At 41.5% G+C, this 20,092-nt stretch overlaps 1 protein-coding gene and 1 long non-coding RNA gene across 2 annotated transcripts in view; one reads left to right on the forward strand and one right to left on the reverse strand.

The window, feature by feature from the left end:
• Nucleotides 11,644-20,092, reverse strand: part of CENPF (centromere protein F) — a 63,856-nt gene continuing 55,407 nt past the window's right edge. The window contains 3 exon segments of the mRNA XM_003130395.6: nt 11,644-12,643; nt 17,462-17,640; nt 19,087-19,560. Of these exon segments, the coding sequence (XP_003130443.4) occupies nt 12,440-12,643; nt 17,462-17,640; nt 19,087-19,560 (857 nt within the window). The 3' untranslated portion in view covers nt 11,644-12,439.
• The window catches only part of LOC106505039, a 52,739-nt gene continuing 45,297 nt past the window's right edge, over nt 12,651-20,092 (forward strand). The window contains exons 1-2 of the long non-coding RNA XR_002335972.1: nt 12,651-12,917; nt 18,175-18,257. This is a non-coding gene — a long non-coding RNA (uncharacterized LOC106505039). The remainder of the gene's footprint in view (nt 12,918-18,174; nt 18,258-20,092) is intronic.

The following is a 20,092-nucleotide window of genomic DNA, read 5'->3' on the forward strand; positions in this document are numbered from 1 at the left end:
TAAAATTGCACCCCCAAAAATTAAATACCTAGGAATAAACCTGACTAATGAGGTGAAAGACTTATATACTGCGAAGTATAAAACATTAATCAGGGAAATTGAAGAGGATTCAAAGAAATGGAAAGATGTTCCATGCTTGGATTGGAAGAATTAATATAGTAAAAATGGTCATACTGCCTAAAGCGATCTACAGATTCCAGTGCAATCCCGATCAAATTACCCATGACTTTTTTCACAGAACTAGAACAAACAATCCAAAAATTCATATGGAGTTATCTAACCTTTTAATTTTTTACTCCTAGTGTTCCCCTTACCTGTGGGATACTGAACACAATAAAGACTGAAGAATAGAGTAATAGACAAGCTTCCTCAAGAGGTGAAGTAGGACTAGGGTAGAGGAACAAAAACCAGTCCAAGTCAGTATAGGAGAGCATCACTGGTCAAAAATGTGGTGGCAGAAGCTAAAACTATTGACTAAATCAGAGTTGGAGTTAGAATAGCCTGATCTTAGTTCTATAGCAGCTTCTTTAAATAAGTCGAGGCTTTTTGACCACACCGAGAAAGTAGGAGGTATGGGTAAAACTGTGGATAGAAGTTTGGGTGGGCTTCATGAGTTCATGGTGGTAAAATGAGGACGTTGGCAGGGAACAGCTGTGTCACTGAGGTCCAGGATCTACCTAAGACATCTGAGCTTCCAGTTCTTTAATTACAGCTTTCTGGGGTGTTCTGGTCCCAAACCCTTTCCTGCCCATATCTCCTTCCATCAGCTCAATGTTCCTCCTTCCAACCTGTTTAAAAATTTTTTCATTTTTTATTTTTTTTAACTGGCCACACCTGCAGCAAGTGGAAATTCCCAGGCCAGGTATTGAAACTACACTGCAGCTCCAGCAATGCTAGATCCTTTAACCCACTGTGCCAGGCTGAGGACTGAATCCGTGCCTTTACAGCAACCAGATTCCTAACCCACTGTGCTGCAGGGGGAATTCCACCTACCCACTTTTTCCCTTCCCTCACTGTCCATCTCTCAGCATTTCCTGAACATTGTCAGCCAGAATAGATGCATTATCAATGACTGGGAGATGCTATGATCTCTAAGCCCTAGGGCTCATTTACCTCAGACATTTAAAAATTTATTTGGGGGAATTCCCAACGTGGTTCAGTGGAAATGAATCTGACTATCATCCATGAGGACTCAGGTTTGATCCCTGGCCTCACTCAGTCGGTGAAGGATCTGCCATTGCCATGAGCTGTGGTGTAAGTCGCAGATACCCGTCAGATCTGGAGTTGCTGTGGCTGTGGCTGTGGCCAGCAGCTACAGCTCTGATTCCACCCCTAGCCTGGGAACCTCCATACTCCTAAGCTAAAACTGTTAACTAAATCAGAGTTGGCCCCTAAAAAGACACACACACACACACACACACACACACACACAAAATTTGTTTTGGACACTAGAAACAAGTTAAAGTGGAAATCTAATATATGAAACTAGAAAACAAAAGGCTTTTTAAAAATGCTTATCTTTTCAAACTTAAAAAAAGTAATGATAAACAAAGCACAGAATTGAGAGGAATCCTAGTAAATAGTTATCTAACTAGGATGAGTATGTGGTTAATAACTCTTCTCTGTTGAGGCGTCTTGAAAAGTTACTTGAGAAAAAAACTTCTCGCAATGTTTCTATTTCAGTTAAAAGATAATTTTTGTGTTAGGGTGAGTTTATTAATAATATTTCCTTCATTTTCAAAATTCTCTGTTATTATTATATTGGCTTTAAAGATGTTTTGCTTGTCCAATGACCACTGTATATTCTTCATTTGCGTTTCTACTTGATCTTTGGTGGGAGTGACCCTCTAACTAACCTATTAAATTTCTCTCTGAACACTCAAGTCTTTCTGTCAAGTGGTTAATTGTCTCCAGAGCAATTACGGTAGGGCCCCCATCCACTGTCATTTAAAGGGAATGCTTGGGCATTATTTGGAAAGGTTGATATTCTGATTTTGTCCTGGTTTTCATAAATTGAAGCAAACTCACAGATATAGATTATACATATCAAGGGAGGAGTCTGGGATATATTTTTTACTGGAAAGCCTTAATTGTGGACAAGGCACACGGGGGCCTGTTTAAGAGCTACTAAGAGGGAAGCCCTAGGACACACAGCGACAGCAGGGGCGGGCATTGGCTTGGAGGAAAAGCCCGGGGAGGGAACTGCATAGCTTTGTGATCCTGCCACCAGAAACACTGGGCTGTTCAGTCCTAAGCGTCTCGTCCCTGCAGCTATTTCATGAACACGCACGTGCATCTCTCTACAGCTTCTGTACTGGATTTTCCTAGTGATCTCCCATGGTCTTTAAGGTCAGGACAGAATGAAGGAATGTTCGCCCCACAAAGAACTCAAGATCCGGTTTTCTTGCAATGGTTCAAACTTGCCGCTCCTTCCAGTGCCATGAGTGATCACTTCTAGAAAAATGTGTAAACATTATTCACATTGGCCACGTGTTCTATTTTTTAAAAGCACCATTCCGAGTAACTGGAATGAAAGTTTTAGGACAAAGTGTGGGATGCAGAGAAACCTATTTTTCATTCAGGATCTCAATTTCTTTATCTTCAAAGTGATAAGGAAAGCCTAGGTAATTAAACCATGTTGTTATAATAGGAATTATGGATGCTCCAGAAGTCATTTGATTTTGGACTTGATTATTGTAATTACAATTACCTGATGTTAAGAGAAATCGCAATAGGCAGAATAATGAATGGCTTTCAAGATGGGCATTAAGAGACATTAGAAAATTAGGTACTATCTTCATGTCTTCCCCTGTGTAGTTTACGTTTCAGGCAGGTGCCCTGATCCAGTCTAAGCAGAAGTGCTTTTTATGACAGACTTGGAGAAAGTAAGATTGTTACGCAAGTGGGTTTTAAAGGGCTCTCTTGCTCAGGCAGCAGGCCAAACTCAAAGTATAAAATATGGGGACTAAGAAAAAATCAGAAAACAGGCTTTGCAATTGTATCAGCAAGTGTGTGGGTGAAGTAACAATTTCCTACTGGAAGTTACTTTAGGAAATAATTTATTTTCTAACATGACAAGTCCAAGGTTGATTCAGAGGCTTAGCATAGTTATCAAGGAACCACCTTTCTGATCTGGCATCATGTGTTTTGGAAATGCTTGCTTGCTTGCTTGCTTTTTTTTTTTTTTTTTTTCGCCATGCATGCAGCGGCTTGATGTGGGATCTCAGTTCCTAGGCCAACGATTAAGCCGAGGCTGCAGTAGGGAAGTGCTGAGTCCTAACCACTAGACCACCAGGGAACTCCCCAGAAATACTTTCTGATCTCAGAATTGGTTGCTGCAGGGTGATTATCACAACCAATCACTGGCAAAAGAGAATGGAATGACCATAACTGGCTTTTGCTAATTTCATTCCTTCCCTGGGGATGGTGTGTTTCCTCAGCAAATGCTGCCCAGGATCTGAACAGAAGTGGGTTCTCCTGGCAAGAAAGAAAATGGAAGTGACAATTGAGTAAGCAATCAACAATTTCTACCACAGCAACAAAGATTTTCTGTCAGGAGATAATTTTATTTTTAACTGGCTCAATTTGGTTAAAAAAGTAATTCTTCATTGACTGCAACCTAGGCTACTTTTGCAAGATCAATGTGCGATGCTGCAAACCAATGTGCCCTTTCCTTAAATGAATTTATGGCAACCTCAAGAAGGAGAAAAATTCTCATTTTGTTATTATACATGTTGGAACGAGATTTAGGATGCTAATTTAGGCTTCTGGTTTTTATAACAGCAGATTGGTAAGTGGAATCTGCGGTAAATGTTCTCAGTAAGAACTTGTTTTAACTTCTAGGAATAATGTGTATCCCCCATTTATTAGCTCTGCCATTAACGTCTTTTAGATGGAAGTCCGTGAACATCTGGCATTTCAATCTGGAAGGAGCCCCCCATTGTCTCCTAAGTTAAATACCCAACCTCCAAAAGAACTAAATGGGCAGAGCCAAGATGCCGCTCACTTACCTGCACTAAGCCGTAGCTAGTTCCCAAGGACGGTACTCTCCACACTCACTACTCTGTTTACAGATCAGTAGTCGCACTTCTGTCCTTCGCCACGTGCCTGTGATTCGGAGGAAAGTGACCACCAGCCTGCTGTGAAGGCATAAAACATGGGGTGCCCGTCAACAGCATAGAGGAGACAAAGCACTCTGGGCTGACACAGGGCACCCTCGTGACCTGCTGGCCTTGGTCCAAGAAGATGACCATTAAAACAACAGGCAGGTGGCAAACAGGACAAGCAGCACTCTCATGTGGACAGACCCAGGTCTAGAGAAGAAGCGGGTTCTCAGCCAGCACAAGCTCTGTTAGATGATACAGCTGCGATTTCAACACCAAGAGGATCTGCTCTTATTTAAAACTCGGAAATAGCCCACTGTTTTGCTTAAAACGGTTGCAAAGCTGCCATTTTCCTACCTCCCTGCAAAAGCAACCCTGGGGAAAATTTGAAGTGGGAAGAAGTGAAATTTGTTATTATCACGACCGTGTAACTTCTGAGGAAACCATCCCTGACTGCCTTTAAAGGGTAAACGTAAAGTACATTTTCCTTAGGTGCAGAGACGTCCTACGCCCTAAAAAAAAAAAAAAAAAAAAAAGAAAGAAAGAAAGACACCCCGCTGGGATCCGAATAGAATCCTAAAACAAACGTATCAGGCTGGTATTAAGCTTCTTGTCCTCCTTTACTCTCTACTGAGGGGCACATGTAACATAGGAAGAGCTTTGGACCCGAGATCAAGTCGAGAATCTCACTTTTGTTTTGCTGTAACAGTCTTTGGACGCCTTCTCGAGTGGCAAAATGGGACCCGTCTCACAAGATTATTGAATATCAAGTAAGATAAAGCAATCGAAACGGCAAGCATTTGGCTTGACATTACCCTCTGCTCATTGTCAAGGTGTCCTTGAGGAGAGAGGCATAACCAAGAACTGTCCTCCTATTCATCTCCCACATTCTTGGCATTGAGGGGATGAGGGCTGGTGGGAATTCTGTAGGCTGCAATTCAATCTGCAAGACAACAAAGATGTATGAAGTTTGGGGATGTGTGTGGGTCCTCATGTTGCTAAAACATCACTAGAACAAACCCCTTGCATTTACACACATAAATACATCAATATTACCTGGGACAGACAAGGCTGGCAGCATGAGAACCAGCATAAAACTGTCCCTTTCCTCTTCATACCGAGAATGGCTGCTACTGAAATGTGGCAGACAGGAATCTGCACACCTGTTACTCTTCAGAAACCACTAGAGAATCCTGTTCAACACCTCAGAATGGGAGGAGTGGAACACACTGGAAAAATGGTTACGGGGTAGAAAAATGAGTCTCTGGTCACCCATGCTTAGAATATATTTTTCCAGTAAAACAATGCGGAGTAGAGGTTCTGACGGTTGAAACAAAAGAAATTCCCATTTTCAATATATTATGTGTGAGCGCAGTTGACTTTCTAAGCTGGAATTAGGCAGAATTTGCAATGTTGTTTCTTTTTTTTAATAATGATTTTTATTTTTTCCATTATAGCTGGTTTACAGTGTTCTGTCAATTTTCTACTGTATAGCAAGGTGACCCAGTCACACATACGTGTATACATTCTTTTTTCTCACATTATCATGCTCCATCATTAAGTGACTAGATATAGTTCCCAGTGCTATACAGCAGGATCTCATTGCTTATCTATTCCAGAGACAATAGTTCGCATCTATCAAGTTCCCAGTTCATCCCACCCCCTCCCCTCCCACTTGGCAACCACAAGTCTGTTCTCCAAGTCCATGATTTTCTTTTCTGTGGAAATGTTCATTTGTGCCCTATATTAGATTCCAGTCGTAAGTGATATGTGTGGTATTCCTCTTTCTGACTTACTTCACTTAGTATGAGAGTCTCTAGTTCCATCCATGTTTCTGCAAATGGCATTATTTTGTTCTTTTCTTTTTATGGCTGAGTAGTATTCCATTGTTTATATATACACCACATCTTCTTAATCCATTCATCTGTCGATGGACATTGGTTGTTTCGATGTCTTGGCTATTGTGAATAGAGCTGCAATGAACATGTGAGTGCATGTGTCTTTTTCAAGGAAAGTTTTGTCCAGATGTATGCCCGAGAGTGGGATGGCTGAGTCATATGGTAGTTCTATGTATAGTTTTCTAAGGTACCTGCATACTGTTTTCCCATAGTGGTTGTACCAGTTTACATTCCCACCAACAGTGCAGGAGGGTTCCCTTTTCTCCACACCCTCTCCAGCATTTTTTATTTGTGGACTTATTAGTGATGGCCATTCTGACTGGTGTGAGGTGGTACCTCACGGCAGTTTTGATTTGCATTTCTCTAATAATCAGGGATGTTGAGCATTTTTTCATGTGCTTGTTGGCCGTCTATATATCTTCTTTGGAGAAATATCTATTCAGGTCTTTTGCCCATTTTTCCTTTGGGTTGCTGGCTTTTTGCTGTTGAGTGGTATAAGCTGTTTGTATATTTTAGAGATTAAGCCCTTGTCAATTGCATCATTTGAAACTATTTTCTCTTATTCTAAAAGTTGTCTTTTTGGGTTTTTTTATGGTTTCCTTTGCTGTGCAAAAGCTTGTCTTCAGTCCCATTGGTTTATTTTTGTATTTGTTTGCTTTTTTTTAGGGCCACACCCATGGCATATGGAAGTTCCCAGGCTAGGGGATCGAATCAGAGACACAGCTGCTGGCCTACACCACAGCCACAGCAACTCGGGATCCAAGGCATGTCTGTAGCCTACACCAGATCCTGAACCCACCAAACTAGGCCAGGGATTGAACCCGCAGCCTCATGGTTCCTAGTCAGATTCATTTCTGCTGTACCGCAACGGGAACTCCCCCACTGGTTTATTTTTGCCTTTATTTCTGTTCCTTTGGGAGACTGACCTGAGAAAACATTTGTAAGGTTAATGTCAGAGAATGTTTTGCCTATGTTCTCTTCTAGGAGTTTGATGGTGTCTTGTCTTACATTTAAGTCTCTAAACCATTTTGGGTTTATTTTTGTGCGGAGTGGGAGAGGGTGTTCCAATTTCATTGATTTACATGTGGCTGTCCAGTTTTCCCAGCACCACTTTCCGAAAAGACTGTCTTTTTCCCATTTTTATATTCATGCCTCCTTTGTCGAAGATTAATTGACCATATGTATCTGGGTTTACTCCTGGGTTCTCTGTTCTGTTCCATTGGTCTGTATGTCTGTTTTGGTACCAATACCACACTGTCTTGATTGCTGTGGCTCTGTAATATTGCCTGAAGTCTGATAGAGTTATGCTTCCTGATTATTTTTCCTCAGGATTGCTTTGGCAATTCTAGATCTTTTGTGGTACCATATAAATTTTTGGATTGTTTGTTCTAGTTCTATGAAAAATGTCATGGGTAATTTGATAGGAATTGTGTTTAATCTGTAGATTGCTTTGGGTAGTATGCCCATAATTACAATATTATTTTTTCCAACCCAGGAACATGGAATATCTTTCCATTTCTTTGAATCCTCTTTAATTTCCTTGATTAATGTTTTATAGTTCTCAGCATGTTAAGTCTTTTACCTCCTTGGTCAGGTTTATTCCCAGGTATTTGATTTTTTGGGGTGCAATTTTAAAAGGTATTGTATTTTTGTATTCATGTTTCAATGTTTCATTGATAGTATACAGAAATATGACTGATTTCTGAATATTAATCTTATATCCTGCTACTTTGCTGAATTTGTTGATCATTTCAGGTGGTTTTGGGGTTGAGCCCTTAGGGTTTTCTATATATAGTATCATGTCATCTGCATAGATTGACAATTTTACCTCTTCTCTTCCATTTTGGATACCTTTTATTTCTTTTGTTTGTCCGATTGCTGTGTTCCATTCCTATGTTAAGTAAAAGTGGTGAGAGCGGGCATCCTTGTCTTGTTCCAGATTTTAGTGGGAAGGCTTTCAGCTTTTCTCCATTGAATATTATGTTGGCTGTGGGTTTGTCATAAATGGCTTTTATTATGTTAAGGTACATTCCCTATATTCCCACTTTGGTAAGAGTTTTGATCAGGAATGGATGTTGGAGCAATGTTGTTTCTATAAGGACGTGTATTTTGAGTTCCAAATGACCAATTTATATGACGTTCAGCAGCACAATTCATTTGTAATTTAAATTGCAGTAACTGTTTTCTTTGGGTATTTTTAATGAACCAAACCAAACAAACCAACCAGTGGTCAGTGCATTTGCAAGATCAGTAATTGAACAGTATGAGCAAATGTGATTAAATTCATTTGCAAAATAAGCATTAGTTGTTTTGAGAATGGTGAGAATTTTGGACAGAACTTAAGCTAAAAGTAATGTGTAGTGTTGAAAGAACAAATTTATCTAAAAATTATAAACTGCAATTTTTAAAATTATCTATGTAATTATCTGTATACAGAATAACCAACATTATTGAATGCAAAATCATGTATAGATAAATAGTAACTGATTCATTTAATAATCATCACAACATCAGGAGATATTATTCCTGATTTTTCCAGAGGAAACTGGGGTCCAGTTAATTAAGCACTTGGCCCAGGCATATATGGGGACCCCCGGTGTTCTGACACCTGATTTCACTTTTAATGGCTAATTATACTAAACTTTCACAGTCAAAGCTTTACATATCTTCAGATTTTTCAAAGTTTTCCAAAATTGATTCCTTGAAATCATTTAAGTAAGTAGAGCTTAGGCACTGAGTTAGTAGTTACAATGTTTAGAAGCTGAAATTTACAGCTAGTCTCTTTTCCTAGTTTTGTAAATTCAGCAGAGGGTAACACAAGTCAGAGGCCACCATCCTAGCCTGAAGGACACCTTCATTGCATAGTAGTGCAAAAGCTACTTCTATCACAGGAATATTTGTGCTATCAATTATTCTGGAACAGCCTGCACCTAGAGAGGCACCTTATAAACAAGAAACTGAGGTTGAAATACTTCAACTCTCTGGGAGGTCTAGCCCAGAAAACCCACTTAGAAAACCGAACTCACAGAAGCATAAGCAAAATAAATGACAGCTATGCAAAGGCAAAAAAGAAAAAAGAAAAAAGATGAAAAGAAAGAAATGTTTCAAATCTGCGCTTATGTCATCTTTTATCCAATGAGGATAATCCCTATTTTGCAAGCTTGTTGTGAGACACATTGTTTTATTATTATTAATAAGATCTCTCTTCTGAGTTTTTATTATTATTAATAAGATGTCTCTTCTGAGGTACGAATCCATATGAGTCAGAAGCTCTAACGTGTCTTAATCTCAGCCAATGAAAGGGAGATCCTAATATCTGCCTTGAAGATGTTTTAAGGTTTGAAAAAACATGTGAAAACACTTTGTGAAATGAATATAACGTTCCCCGGGGTGTTGTAATCACCTAAACCATAGCTCAGGTGAATAGCACCATTAGATACGTAGCTCCACCTGGAGGTAGTGTTGCAGAAACCATGGCAGCGGAAAGAGACAAGCGGCACTCGGAGATGCGGAATAGCCAGGTTTATTCAGCACCAGTGCGGGCCCTGAGGAGTCGCCTCCAGAGTCTGAGCACCAGGTATTTGTTCTGGGTAGCTTTTATACAATACAGACTTCCGGCTCTTGTTTTTCCTGTGCAAGCCACCACCACCCCTCCCCACCCCCACCCCTGGCAGACAGTGTTCCTGCCTAAGAAGCTGAGTAAACGAGATGACAAAAACAAAACTGATAAGCAATGCTTGGAGCACAGCTAGCAGAGCTGCTCGCAAGGACATAAGGCACGCAGTTGCTATGAGACTACAAGAAGAGTGGTATGGGGCAAGCAAATCTGCTCAGGCATGTAGCTGCCTCCTCAGTCAGCAGGCTTGTTTCTCTCGTTAAAACTCTTACTTCAGCAGGATGCTAGCTTCTGGTCCTCAGGCTTTTCTAGATGGAACAGCCTGGTTCTTCTGAGAAACCTAAGTTCTATCCCCCCAGTGTTCTCTCTAGTCAGTGAACTCAGCGTAAAGCCCCTTCCTCTAAAGGGAGGGCAGCTTATGTGAGTAAGAAGTGGGAGGGAGAGCAGAAGCCAGCTATCCTCAACTACCAATTAACCGGCAACTACCCACTCCAGTGTCCTCCTAAAGAAACACTTGCATCCCCTTGTCAGCCACAAAAGGGAGATAAGAATACATGCTCATGATTAGATCAGCTTCCCACTGCAGTATACTAAACCTCTGACTTAAAAGAATTAATCATAGTTTATCTTCCCATTTAATTATTTTCATGACATACTGCCATAGCCTGAATGACTCTGGAAAAGCTAACTCGGAAATTCTAAGATCAGTGTTCCAAGCCATCCAAGAAGAGTAAGAAGTCTTTTCAACTAAAATCAGTTGGGAAGGGAAACAAGTCTCCCCTCCTAGCGTTAGGAGCATCTGGGAAGAAGTGTATTGAAACAAATCTGCAAAACTGTGGTAGTTCCAAAAGAATAAATAGGTTGGGGTCGAAGGAGAAAAACCACAGAAGAATCTTGGAGAAGGTTAGCTTGTGTGCAGGGTAGGAGGGGTCACCCTTAGGAAATAAGTCTGCAATTTAAATGTTGGTTTCTATTCCCTTTGTACTCAATAACTCCCGGTAACACAAAGGACCATCTCAGTTCCTACAGAACATTCAAGATGAAAGAATTGTCCCAACCAAGCCCCTCATTGTACAGATGGGATTCATATTCCCAGATCTCTGGACTTGGCCTGTTTTCCCATGTGACCTGTCAGCTGGCATCTTCTTTGTGACTCTGTTGGCGTATCAGGTGCGTTTAGTAAATGCAGCTCAGGTCATGGCGTACCAAGTACTGCTAGCTCAAGAAAAAGAATATATAAGGTACTGGTTGTCCACTTATAAGACTGTGAACAACTCTGTACAGTTATGAAAATGGAAGTCAGGCTGGGCACTCCCTGTAATACGGAGCAGCAGCTACAGTCCACTTAGGAAAAGATGAAGATGCTTTCAAGGACCCATAGAGCCACCCGGCCAGACCCACTGAGTGGAATCTTCCAATAACGGGGGACAGCCAATAAAGCCAATGGCCCGATCCCAGCAACGTCTACGCCGGGCCATGCCCTTGAGCACATGGCAGCCTTGGGATGATTTATGATAAGGATATTGCACCAGACCACAACCCCGAGCAACTGAAGAAACAGGAGGAAAGTCAGGATATCACTTTCAGTAGATGAATACTAAGCAGCTTAATATTATTGAAGCATTGTCTAACAATAGAGGCCCCCTGGCAAAGGACAATTTTAAAATATAAATGGTAATATTCGTCAGGGTTCATCCATCAGTCCGAACTGAAAGTCAAGAGCAAATTATCTTTTACTAGCTCATGTCCCGGAAAACTTCTTTACTCTGATTCAAGGACACAAGGACTCGTTCCAGAGTTTTTGGAATTGATATGGCTCATAAGGCCTGCATATTTTCAAAACCGTGTCATCAATAAATGAGCCGGAAAATACCACATATTCGCATCCTTTCTGATGCGGTTTAACAGGTACACACAATGTGTTAGGCACTGGCTGGAGGTATTATATTACGACATAATCTTCATGACCCATACTCCAAATCATGCCTTCTAATATTACTGGATTCGTTCACCACATATACTTGAGTCATTTGTTAAAACATTTTTACTTTTATAAGAAGAGGCTGTTGAGGTTAGCAAGAAATGGTACCAGTGTTCATAATACATTCATTTTTAGCAGTCATTCTCACAGAAAACAAAGGTGAATTTTTTTATTAGAAAAAAGTGTCATATTTTAATAGAAGAAACAGCACAATGTCAGAAAACAATATACTACACCTTTGAGGAACCTACAGGCAGGCTCATCGGGAATCAACACACCGTTCTCACCACCCACACACAAATATGTACAGGTTAGAGAAGCCAAGATCTAGAAAACACATTAGAGAAGGAGGGACACTCCCACATATGGATGGTGTGCATGTTTGTTTGAAAACATACACTTTTCCTTCATTTTACTCAACGCAGAGAAATTCTTGATCTAAAGTTATTTCCTGCCTAACACTATACAAAGGAAACATCGTAACGCAAAGGTTTACATTTTCCTGGGAGCTGTTCAAGTGGGAAAAAAAAATGTTTTGCGTTTTTTAAGTGTAATATCCACATACAAATAGAAGTGTTATATAGTGCTTGCCATTTCCGTGTAACATTACCAAAAAGGTTTATACAGAACTACTCTACATAAGAGGAGAGGAATGTCTGTGAAGAGGTAATCAGTGCTTCCAAATTTTTCTAATGCTGAGGAGAAATCTAAAGAGTCTGGTCCATTTAGATTTATAAGGAATGGTTTTCCTCCCTCTGACAGTGTGCTCCCCAGCAAGAGAGCCTCGCAGACACACTGCCTTCTGTTCAGCACTGCAGGGCTGCTGACACACAGGGCTCTTCTACTGGACCCTACAGTTCTCACTCTCCTTGGCCTGGGGGCCAGCTTCTGGGCTAGGGACCAGCCGGCCTCGCTTGGCCCTCAGGCCCTCATGGGGGCTGTCAGCCGAACTTCTCTCAGGAAGGTTAGTGACGGAGAGAGATCTGGCAGTGGGTTCTCGGAGGGCAGCGCCTGAATCCACGGGGCTCTGCGGAGTCACCTTGACCTGCAACACAAGCATCGTTGTTAGAGGGTTAAATCACCGTCACATTTCCACAACACGAAAAATAAAGTACTTGGGTCACCAAATTTAAAGTTAAATCCTTCTAGCAGTTGTGCACATTTTCCCTATTTCTCCTTCCCTGAAAATAGGTCCCCACCTAACAAGCTAGAGGAAAGGGCAGACACAACCTCTGACAAGCCACCTTGCAAGCTTCCCTTGACACCTCTGAAGCCACAGTCTCCCTCCCAAGGCCAGTGTGATATTCTCAAATCAGAAGGTAAGCTCTCTGAGGGCCAGGACTACCTCTGACTTTACCTTTATATCTGGAGTGCCCAGAATACACTTGACTGCCTGACAAAGGTTCAATATGGGCCTAAGTAAGGACCCAAGCCAGCTTCCACGTATCTTCATTGAGCCCCTTCGGTCATTCAGATGAACATATTCCAAATGACTAATACCGCCTTCAGAGGGTGGCAGCTTTATTTGCAACGTTCAAAAGAACTAGAACCGGAGTTCCCGTCATGGCGCAGTGGTTAACGAATCCGACTAGGAACCATGAGGTTGCAGGTTCGGTCCCTGCCCTTGCTCAGTGGGTTAAGGATCCTACGTTGCCGTGAGCTGTGGTGTAGGTTGCAGACGCGGCTCGGATCCCGCGTTGCTGTGGCTCTGGCGTAGGCCGGTGGCTACAGCTCCGATTCAACCCCTAGCCTGGGAACCTCCATATGCCGCGGGAGCGGCCCAAGAAATAGCAACAACAACAACAACAAAAAAAAAAAGACAAAAGACAAAAAAAAAAAAAAAAGAACTAGAACCTATTCCTCATATTAACAGCATTTTAATTATTCTCCTTACATTGTTGTTCGGTTCCCATATTTGGTTTATGGCAGAAGGGCAGCTATCTAATAATTTAGTCCAAAAAAATATGTTCCCTTTCAGATGCCCTGCCTTTTAAAAGAAAGAGGGATCTGAGAAAATGTGAGACTTGAAGAAGTAGATGAGAGGGCAGGGTAGCTGGTAGAGTCAAGATTTTTTCAGATTTTCATGGTAGTGAAAAAAGATATGGAGTCAGGAAAGAGTAAGAGGAGCCAGACAGATGAAGTCTAGAAAAATGTCACTTAGGCAAAGTTAAAGGCAAGAGTAGATGACTGAAGTAGAGAGATCTTTAAAAGAGGAGGCACTCTCAACAAGGGAGACCCGTGTTGGGTACCCACAGTGAGAAGTGGCTATGGTGCAGATCCACCCCTGTGCAACTGACTGCCAGTGACCTTCTAAAGCAGTAAAAAGAATGGAAATTATTACCCACTTATTTTCTTTCCATAGGAAGTATGTAGTTTTAAAAGGCAGCTAAAGACTTTTCATTACAGAAAACATCGTAAATCTGGCCAACAGATCAGATCCCTGGAAAGCCTGCCTCTACCTCAGATTATGTAGATTATGTGCAGGACACTTAAAAGGAACAGCCCCGAAGGATGAGGACTTAATGGAAAATTACTGTCCATGGAAAGTTAAAGGAAAAAAACAGCTTTATTGGCACTCTTTTCTTCTTCTTCTTTCTTTTTTTTTTTTTAAGTAGAAAGTGATACAAAAGACAGACATTTCCCTTGAACTCATTAGATGCAGGAGAGTCAAATCTTTAGGTTCATCATTTAAAAAGAAGGGGGGGGCAGGGGAGACCACATTGGGAAAAGAGAATTTGAGCTAGTAAAACTCCTTTTTAAACCCAATTAAATAGCCAGAGTCCACCCTTTGGCCTCCCCTGTCTAGACTCAATTTCTTTGATTCTGAATTGAGGAAACTGCAGTCTGTGATCAGAGTATAAACTTTGGATTTGTTCCTCATGTTGGTTAGTTAGCCTCAGACTTATCTACGACTAGATGAGGTCAAATTTACCAGGTATTTAAGCTACTAAGTGCACCTAAATCCTAACTGTCTTCCAAACTGTATCTGCAGCCACAGTGGAGAGAGGGTGGGTATGCAAATGGCTCATTGAAAATGAACCTCATTAGTAGGGAAAAGGGCCAAGACCCCGCTAAACTGCTGGCAGGATGCTGTGCAAACAGCCTCACCCTCACCCTCTACAATTAGAGGACGGTCCTCTGGAGCTGACAGCCACGGTTCAGATGCAGGTTCAGATCAGGTCTACACACAGCCATGACTCCCTTGCCCCCAGCAAACTGGGAGCTCTGCGCTTATTCAGCCCAGAGAGTAGTAGAGAATGATCCTCACTAGCCTGCATTTCCCCCATATTCCCCTTGGAACTTGTCAGATGTCACCACCGGTTCTATTAAATGATCTAGGGAATCTCTCAAAACTCAGCCAGTTACTTCAGGCAAGAACTCACAATCCCAGGTTTCTCAGCCACCGCTTTGGGAAACAATACCCTGCTCTCTCTTTTTCAGGTTCAATGACAAAAGATGCTCAACAGATGAGGCAAGCATTTTATAAGGTGACTAAGAAAATGCTGAGTTACATTAAAAATCAACTGGCTAGGTTTGGAAGGCTTGTCTCTAATCCTGAAGTCTCTCATAACATCATGGGCACAAGTGCAAAGAATTGCTTAGCAGTTCCTAACTGCTGGTGTCTCCTGCAGCCTGTAGCTAGTCACAGACACGAGTCTGCAGGAAACCATGGTTACTGCTCTGTCCACAGCAGATTCAAAGGCAGTGTGGAGAGCAGGCCCCCTAGCGTGCAAAGCTCTTTTTCTCAGCTAATAAGTCTTAACGCCACATGCAAACGGCTTTATCATCAATCCCCTCATCAAAGAAGGAAAAAATGATCCATATGGTGATTTCATGGGTGATTTCCTAAGATATCTCTAAATGTCTACTCTTGCAGTCACTTCAGGACATTAACAGCTCAGTATTCAATGAATATCGGTATCAGACATGAGGACACAGGTGAACCATAAACATAGTCAGAAACATTGCTTAAGTCACAATGGGACTCGAAAGGCAGATGTTTAAGCCAATAATTACGGTAAAGTGAGCTGCTCTACAATAGCGGAAGTACAGGGTATTACCTATGTGTGATGACTTCCTGTTTTAAAAGAGCCAGATACTTCATTTCAGGGATTAATTTATGGTGAAGAGCTTTGGTCAAGTCTGGAAGCTTCGCTCTTTAAAGGTATTAGTTGACTTAGGGTAACTACGATCCTTACGATTCCTGTGAGGTCAGGTCCAACTCCAGTATACTCTTCAGTATTTTATTGTTAGCAGCATCCAAAACTTAAATCCAAATGTGAGTAAGAAAAAAAAAGAAAGATGGGTGGGGATGAAGTGAGAGGGCTGATGGTGGTGGAGAGGAAATGTGCACAAAATGGCAGAATATTTCGTTTTTCTTCTTTTATTTTCTATTTGTCTTCTTAGGGCCGTACCTGCAGCATATGGAAGTTCTCAGGCTAGGGGTTGAACTGGAGCTACAGCTGCTGGCCTACACCACAGCCACAGCAACGTAGGATCCGAGCTGCAACTGTAACTACACCACAGCTCACAGCAACACCAGATTCCCAACCCACTGAACAAGGCCAGGGATCAAACCCACATCTTCATGGATACCAGTTGGGTTCGTAACCTGCTGAGCCACAACAGAAACTCCAGAATATTTCTAACACAGGTCAGGCATGGGTCCACGTTAACGAGTGAAAGAAAATCTCAGACCCATCTTCCTCACCCCTGAGTTAATGAAATTTCTATGATACGTTACAAACAAACTTAATAGTAGGTATAAACGCCTTAATCCTTAACGGTCTTATACATCAACATAACAAACCCTGGCAAGTCCGTTCTTCCTTTGATACAACTAACCACCAAGGTCTTTGTATTTTGGTATCTAATATCCTAAGGAGGAATATGGCTGCCCATTGAAGAATTATTACATTACACAAATAGAGGTTACTACACTCTCAAAGCTTTGTTTGCCAGTTCAAGATAATCAGTTTAAATACTTAAACTCTGACAAGTAAGTAAGCAAAATAAAATCACAACATTAAAAAAAAAAAAAAAAAATCTGCTAGCTATTCCAGAAACTTCCAAGATTCCTATGATCCTTGGTGTGACAACCCTGGGAAAAGAGCAAGACTGTGAAGCTGAGAGAGAGGAGGCTTTAATTCTGGGCCCTTTCAATCTTTGAGTCTTACTTTCTTTATCCTTTTATAATGCTACTTACTATGAGAGTTCAATAAAATGAAAAAATAAAATGTGACTTCCATAAAGTGCACACACTTTGCATAAATAAGGGGTAGCTGCTGGTATGGATTATAATAGTGGAACAAAGATCTGTGATGCAAATATTCTCTATGTTTTAAATAACTTGACTGGGCTGTTTGCAAGGTGCAGAGACATCACAAAGACCCCAGCCCTCCCCATCCACAAAAACCAAAATAGAGAAATCCATAAACACAGCTTTCTTTAGACATCTACTGAAATATGTACTTTTTGCAGAAAGTAAAGGAGTCATAAAATACAAAGAATTGGCAGCTGGGGGGCAGATGGGTGAGATGAGAAAGCGTGAAGCAAGTGATGACCAATGCCTGTGCCAAATCCTTCAATGGCCATGCCTGAAACTTACGACCCCTTGGATTTCTGATCTAACAATGCCATTTCCCATCAAACTATTTATAAGCAGCCCACAGGGTCAAGGACAAGTTCTGCAGCAGGATGATGTGACGTTTCTCCTCGCATCTGCTCACTCCTCTGCTTCTACTGACTTATTTATACCCCATGGAGAAGGTCAGACTTTAAAGAGCTCCTGAGTCAGAGGGTGCAGTGCCAAACCCTTGTCCAGACAGTGCTGTCATGTCCTGGATTTCAAACGGTAGTTTACCTTTTGTGATCTGCTGCCACCAGCTGTTGGTTTGGAGGTCTCAGCAAGATTTTCTTTGTTGAGACTTAGGGGAGATGGTGCTAACTTCTGCGCAGCAAGGCGGGGACTGGTTCTTGTGGCCATGGTGGTTCTCCGCAGGACATATGGGCTGGTCTTTCCTGTTGGGATATCAGCAAACCCTAAGGGCAAAAAGCTGATGGTCAACTCGCTGGCCGAAATTCTGTCTACAGTCTTTCAAATTCCGAACTAGGTAGTTTGAACAAGAACAAAGGTGACTCCAAAAACACTCTCCCAGCCACGGTGGACAGTGGATCCACTTCATTCAGTTACCCCGGGAGTCATCAAACTGAATAACTAACTGGGTTTTTTTTTTCTTATTAGAAACATAAGAAACCACATGGAGAAAATAACAATACACAGAAAAGAAGGGGAAATAACAATACACAGAAAAAAATCCTTCCTGCTTCTGCTCTGTGGATGTCTTAACTCACTCTCATTCTTCTAAGATCTGAAGAACACACCTGACGGCCTTCCTGTCAGATTTGGATTAGAGGGAAAAGAGGGTACTGGACAGGGAAAAGATAAAAGAAAGGGTCTGCTCTTGTTAAAAGGGGGAAATGTGGAAAGGTCACAACTAGAAAAACTAGCTGGGAGGGGTGATGACCTCGCTGAGAGCAATTTCACTCTGAGCTCATCATCATCTCCTTCCACAGAGGGAACCAACACCGCTTGTGATGACTGAGAGGAGAAGGATACTAAAGGAAAGCATATCTCGCACACTCCAGAGCAGCATAAGGTAACTACAGTACCTACAGATGCATGTGGTTTTGCTGTTTTTAACCCTTTAACTACAAATAAAAACCAGTAACGAGAAAAAGATAGCTAACTATTTGGAGACTATATTTCCTAAGGGCTAGAGTTACTCAGAACAGTTCTTTTTTCAGACCATCTATGGCAAGAACTGGTTTTGAGATTTGGGGAGTGGAGGGTTGGGGAGTAATTTCTTACCGGCTGTGGAATGGTGTTTTTGTCTAACACCATTAGAATGAGGCTAACAGAAAACGGATTATGCACTTGGATGTTGCAACAATAGCAAGTTGCTATGAAAATTTTAAACTTTTGTTCTTGATTTCGATACATTTTTTTGGTCATGGAGCAGGAATATTCTTAGACGGGCCCTTGTCTCTGGGCCACACTTGGAGAACCACTGGGGTTTAAAAAAAAAAGGGCTACATGGCTCCAGGCAGGGGTCAGCATTACCCGGCCCGTCCTCCAGCTCACCGACTACACGGGCTGCACTCGACTAATGCTGGGAAAGCTTGGAGGGTGTCTTTGATTCGGCGACTTTGCAGCTCAGAAATATCAAATTCTGAACAGGTTCTTGTTAGTAATTTTTCAAATCTCCCACCACCTTTTGTAGCACAGACATGAGTAATTAGATCCTAGTCCTTCTCTCAGGATAGAAAGTATACACCTTCCCAATTTAACAGTGGACTTCTGCTTCTGAAGGTCAATTGCTACTGTTGCACAGTAACCTGAAAAATAAAGGCTTCAATCTTTCTGTGTGAATTTTGATGTGAACTTTCAAAACAACACAAATACTTTCATTTTTTCATCATGCGTACCTTTCTTTACAACTTCCGGAAGTCCCTCTGGCTCACACTCAGCGTCTTCTAAATCCTCTGTGGGGTGAAAACCACTTTTGACAGCTTTCTTGCTTTTTTTAGAAAACGTCTCTGGCGTAGAAGGCGTGGTTTCTCCATCCTCCCGAATCCCACTGGACCTTTGCCTTTTGCCTGAAGCTTTATTTTGGCTGGATGATAATTTCTTTTCAGTAGTAGAAGGGTCTGGGGATGGTCCTGGAACAGCTGAACTCAGCAAAGGAGAGCTTCGAAGATTAAGTTTAGACTGTTGTGCGCTCAGACGAGCAACTTGTGTTTCTAACATCTCTTTGGCTTTCTCTAACTTCTCATGGCTTATAAGCAGGGAACAGTATTTATCCAGGTATTCGTCTGCCTCCTTGTTTTTTTCTTCAAGAGTTTCTTTCAGTTCTTTCATCTCGATCATTAATTCATCGACGCTGGCGTCCACGACAGTGCCTGTTAAAAGTACAACATGTCATTTGTTACTTAATGCTTCTCTTGTTAACAGTGAACATCATCAAGCAGATAACCTTAGACGTGCTGCTTGATTTTTTTTTTTTTTTTGAAGGAGTGGGGAAAGATATATCTGTATATGTCCTTAAACTTCAAACAACTCTTAATTGGGAAGACCATATCAAGATACATATCCTAGTAAGTTACATAGTTATTGGGATAGCTTAAATATAACCTGCCAAAATCTCAAACTCATATTTCAGCAACTCCATCAAATGTTCTTGTAGTTCTCATGTGACGTCAAATGAATTAATTTATTACATCCCCTATTTTCCCCTGCCCATTCTTTCCATTTTAAGTGTATGAACAACAAAAGTCGGTAGAGGATATAAAGTCACTGTTGTAATGGCTTTGGGAGACAGGAAGTGGTCAGTGACAAGACAGGCCAGAGTAGTTCTGAAAACTATCTGGAGGCAGTGGAGGATCTGATGGACAGGAGCTTGAGGGAACATAATGGAAGAGGTCTCAGTAACTC

Source organism: Sus scrofa, chromosome 9 (assembly GCF_000003025.6).
Source record: "Sus scrofa isolate TJ Tabasco breed Duroc chromosome 9, Sscrofa11.1, whole genome shotgun sequence".
Taxonomy (NCBI): Eukaryota; Metazoa; Chordata; class Mammalia; order Artiodactyla; family Suidae; genus Sus; species Sus scrofa.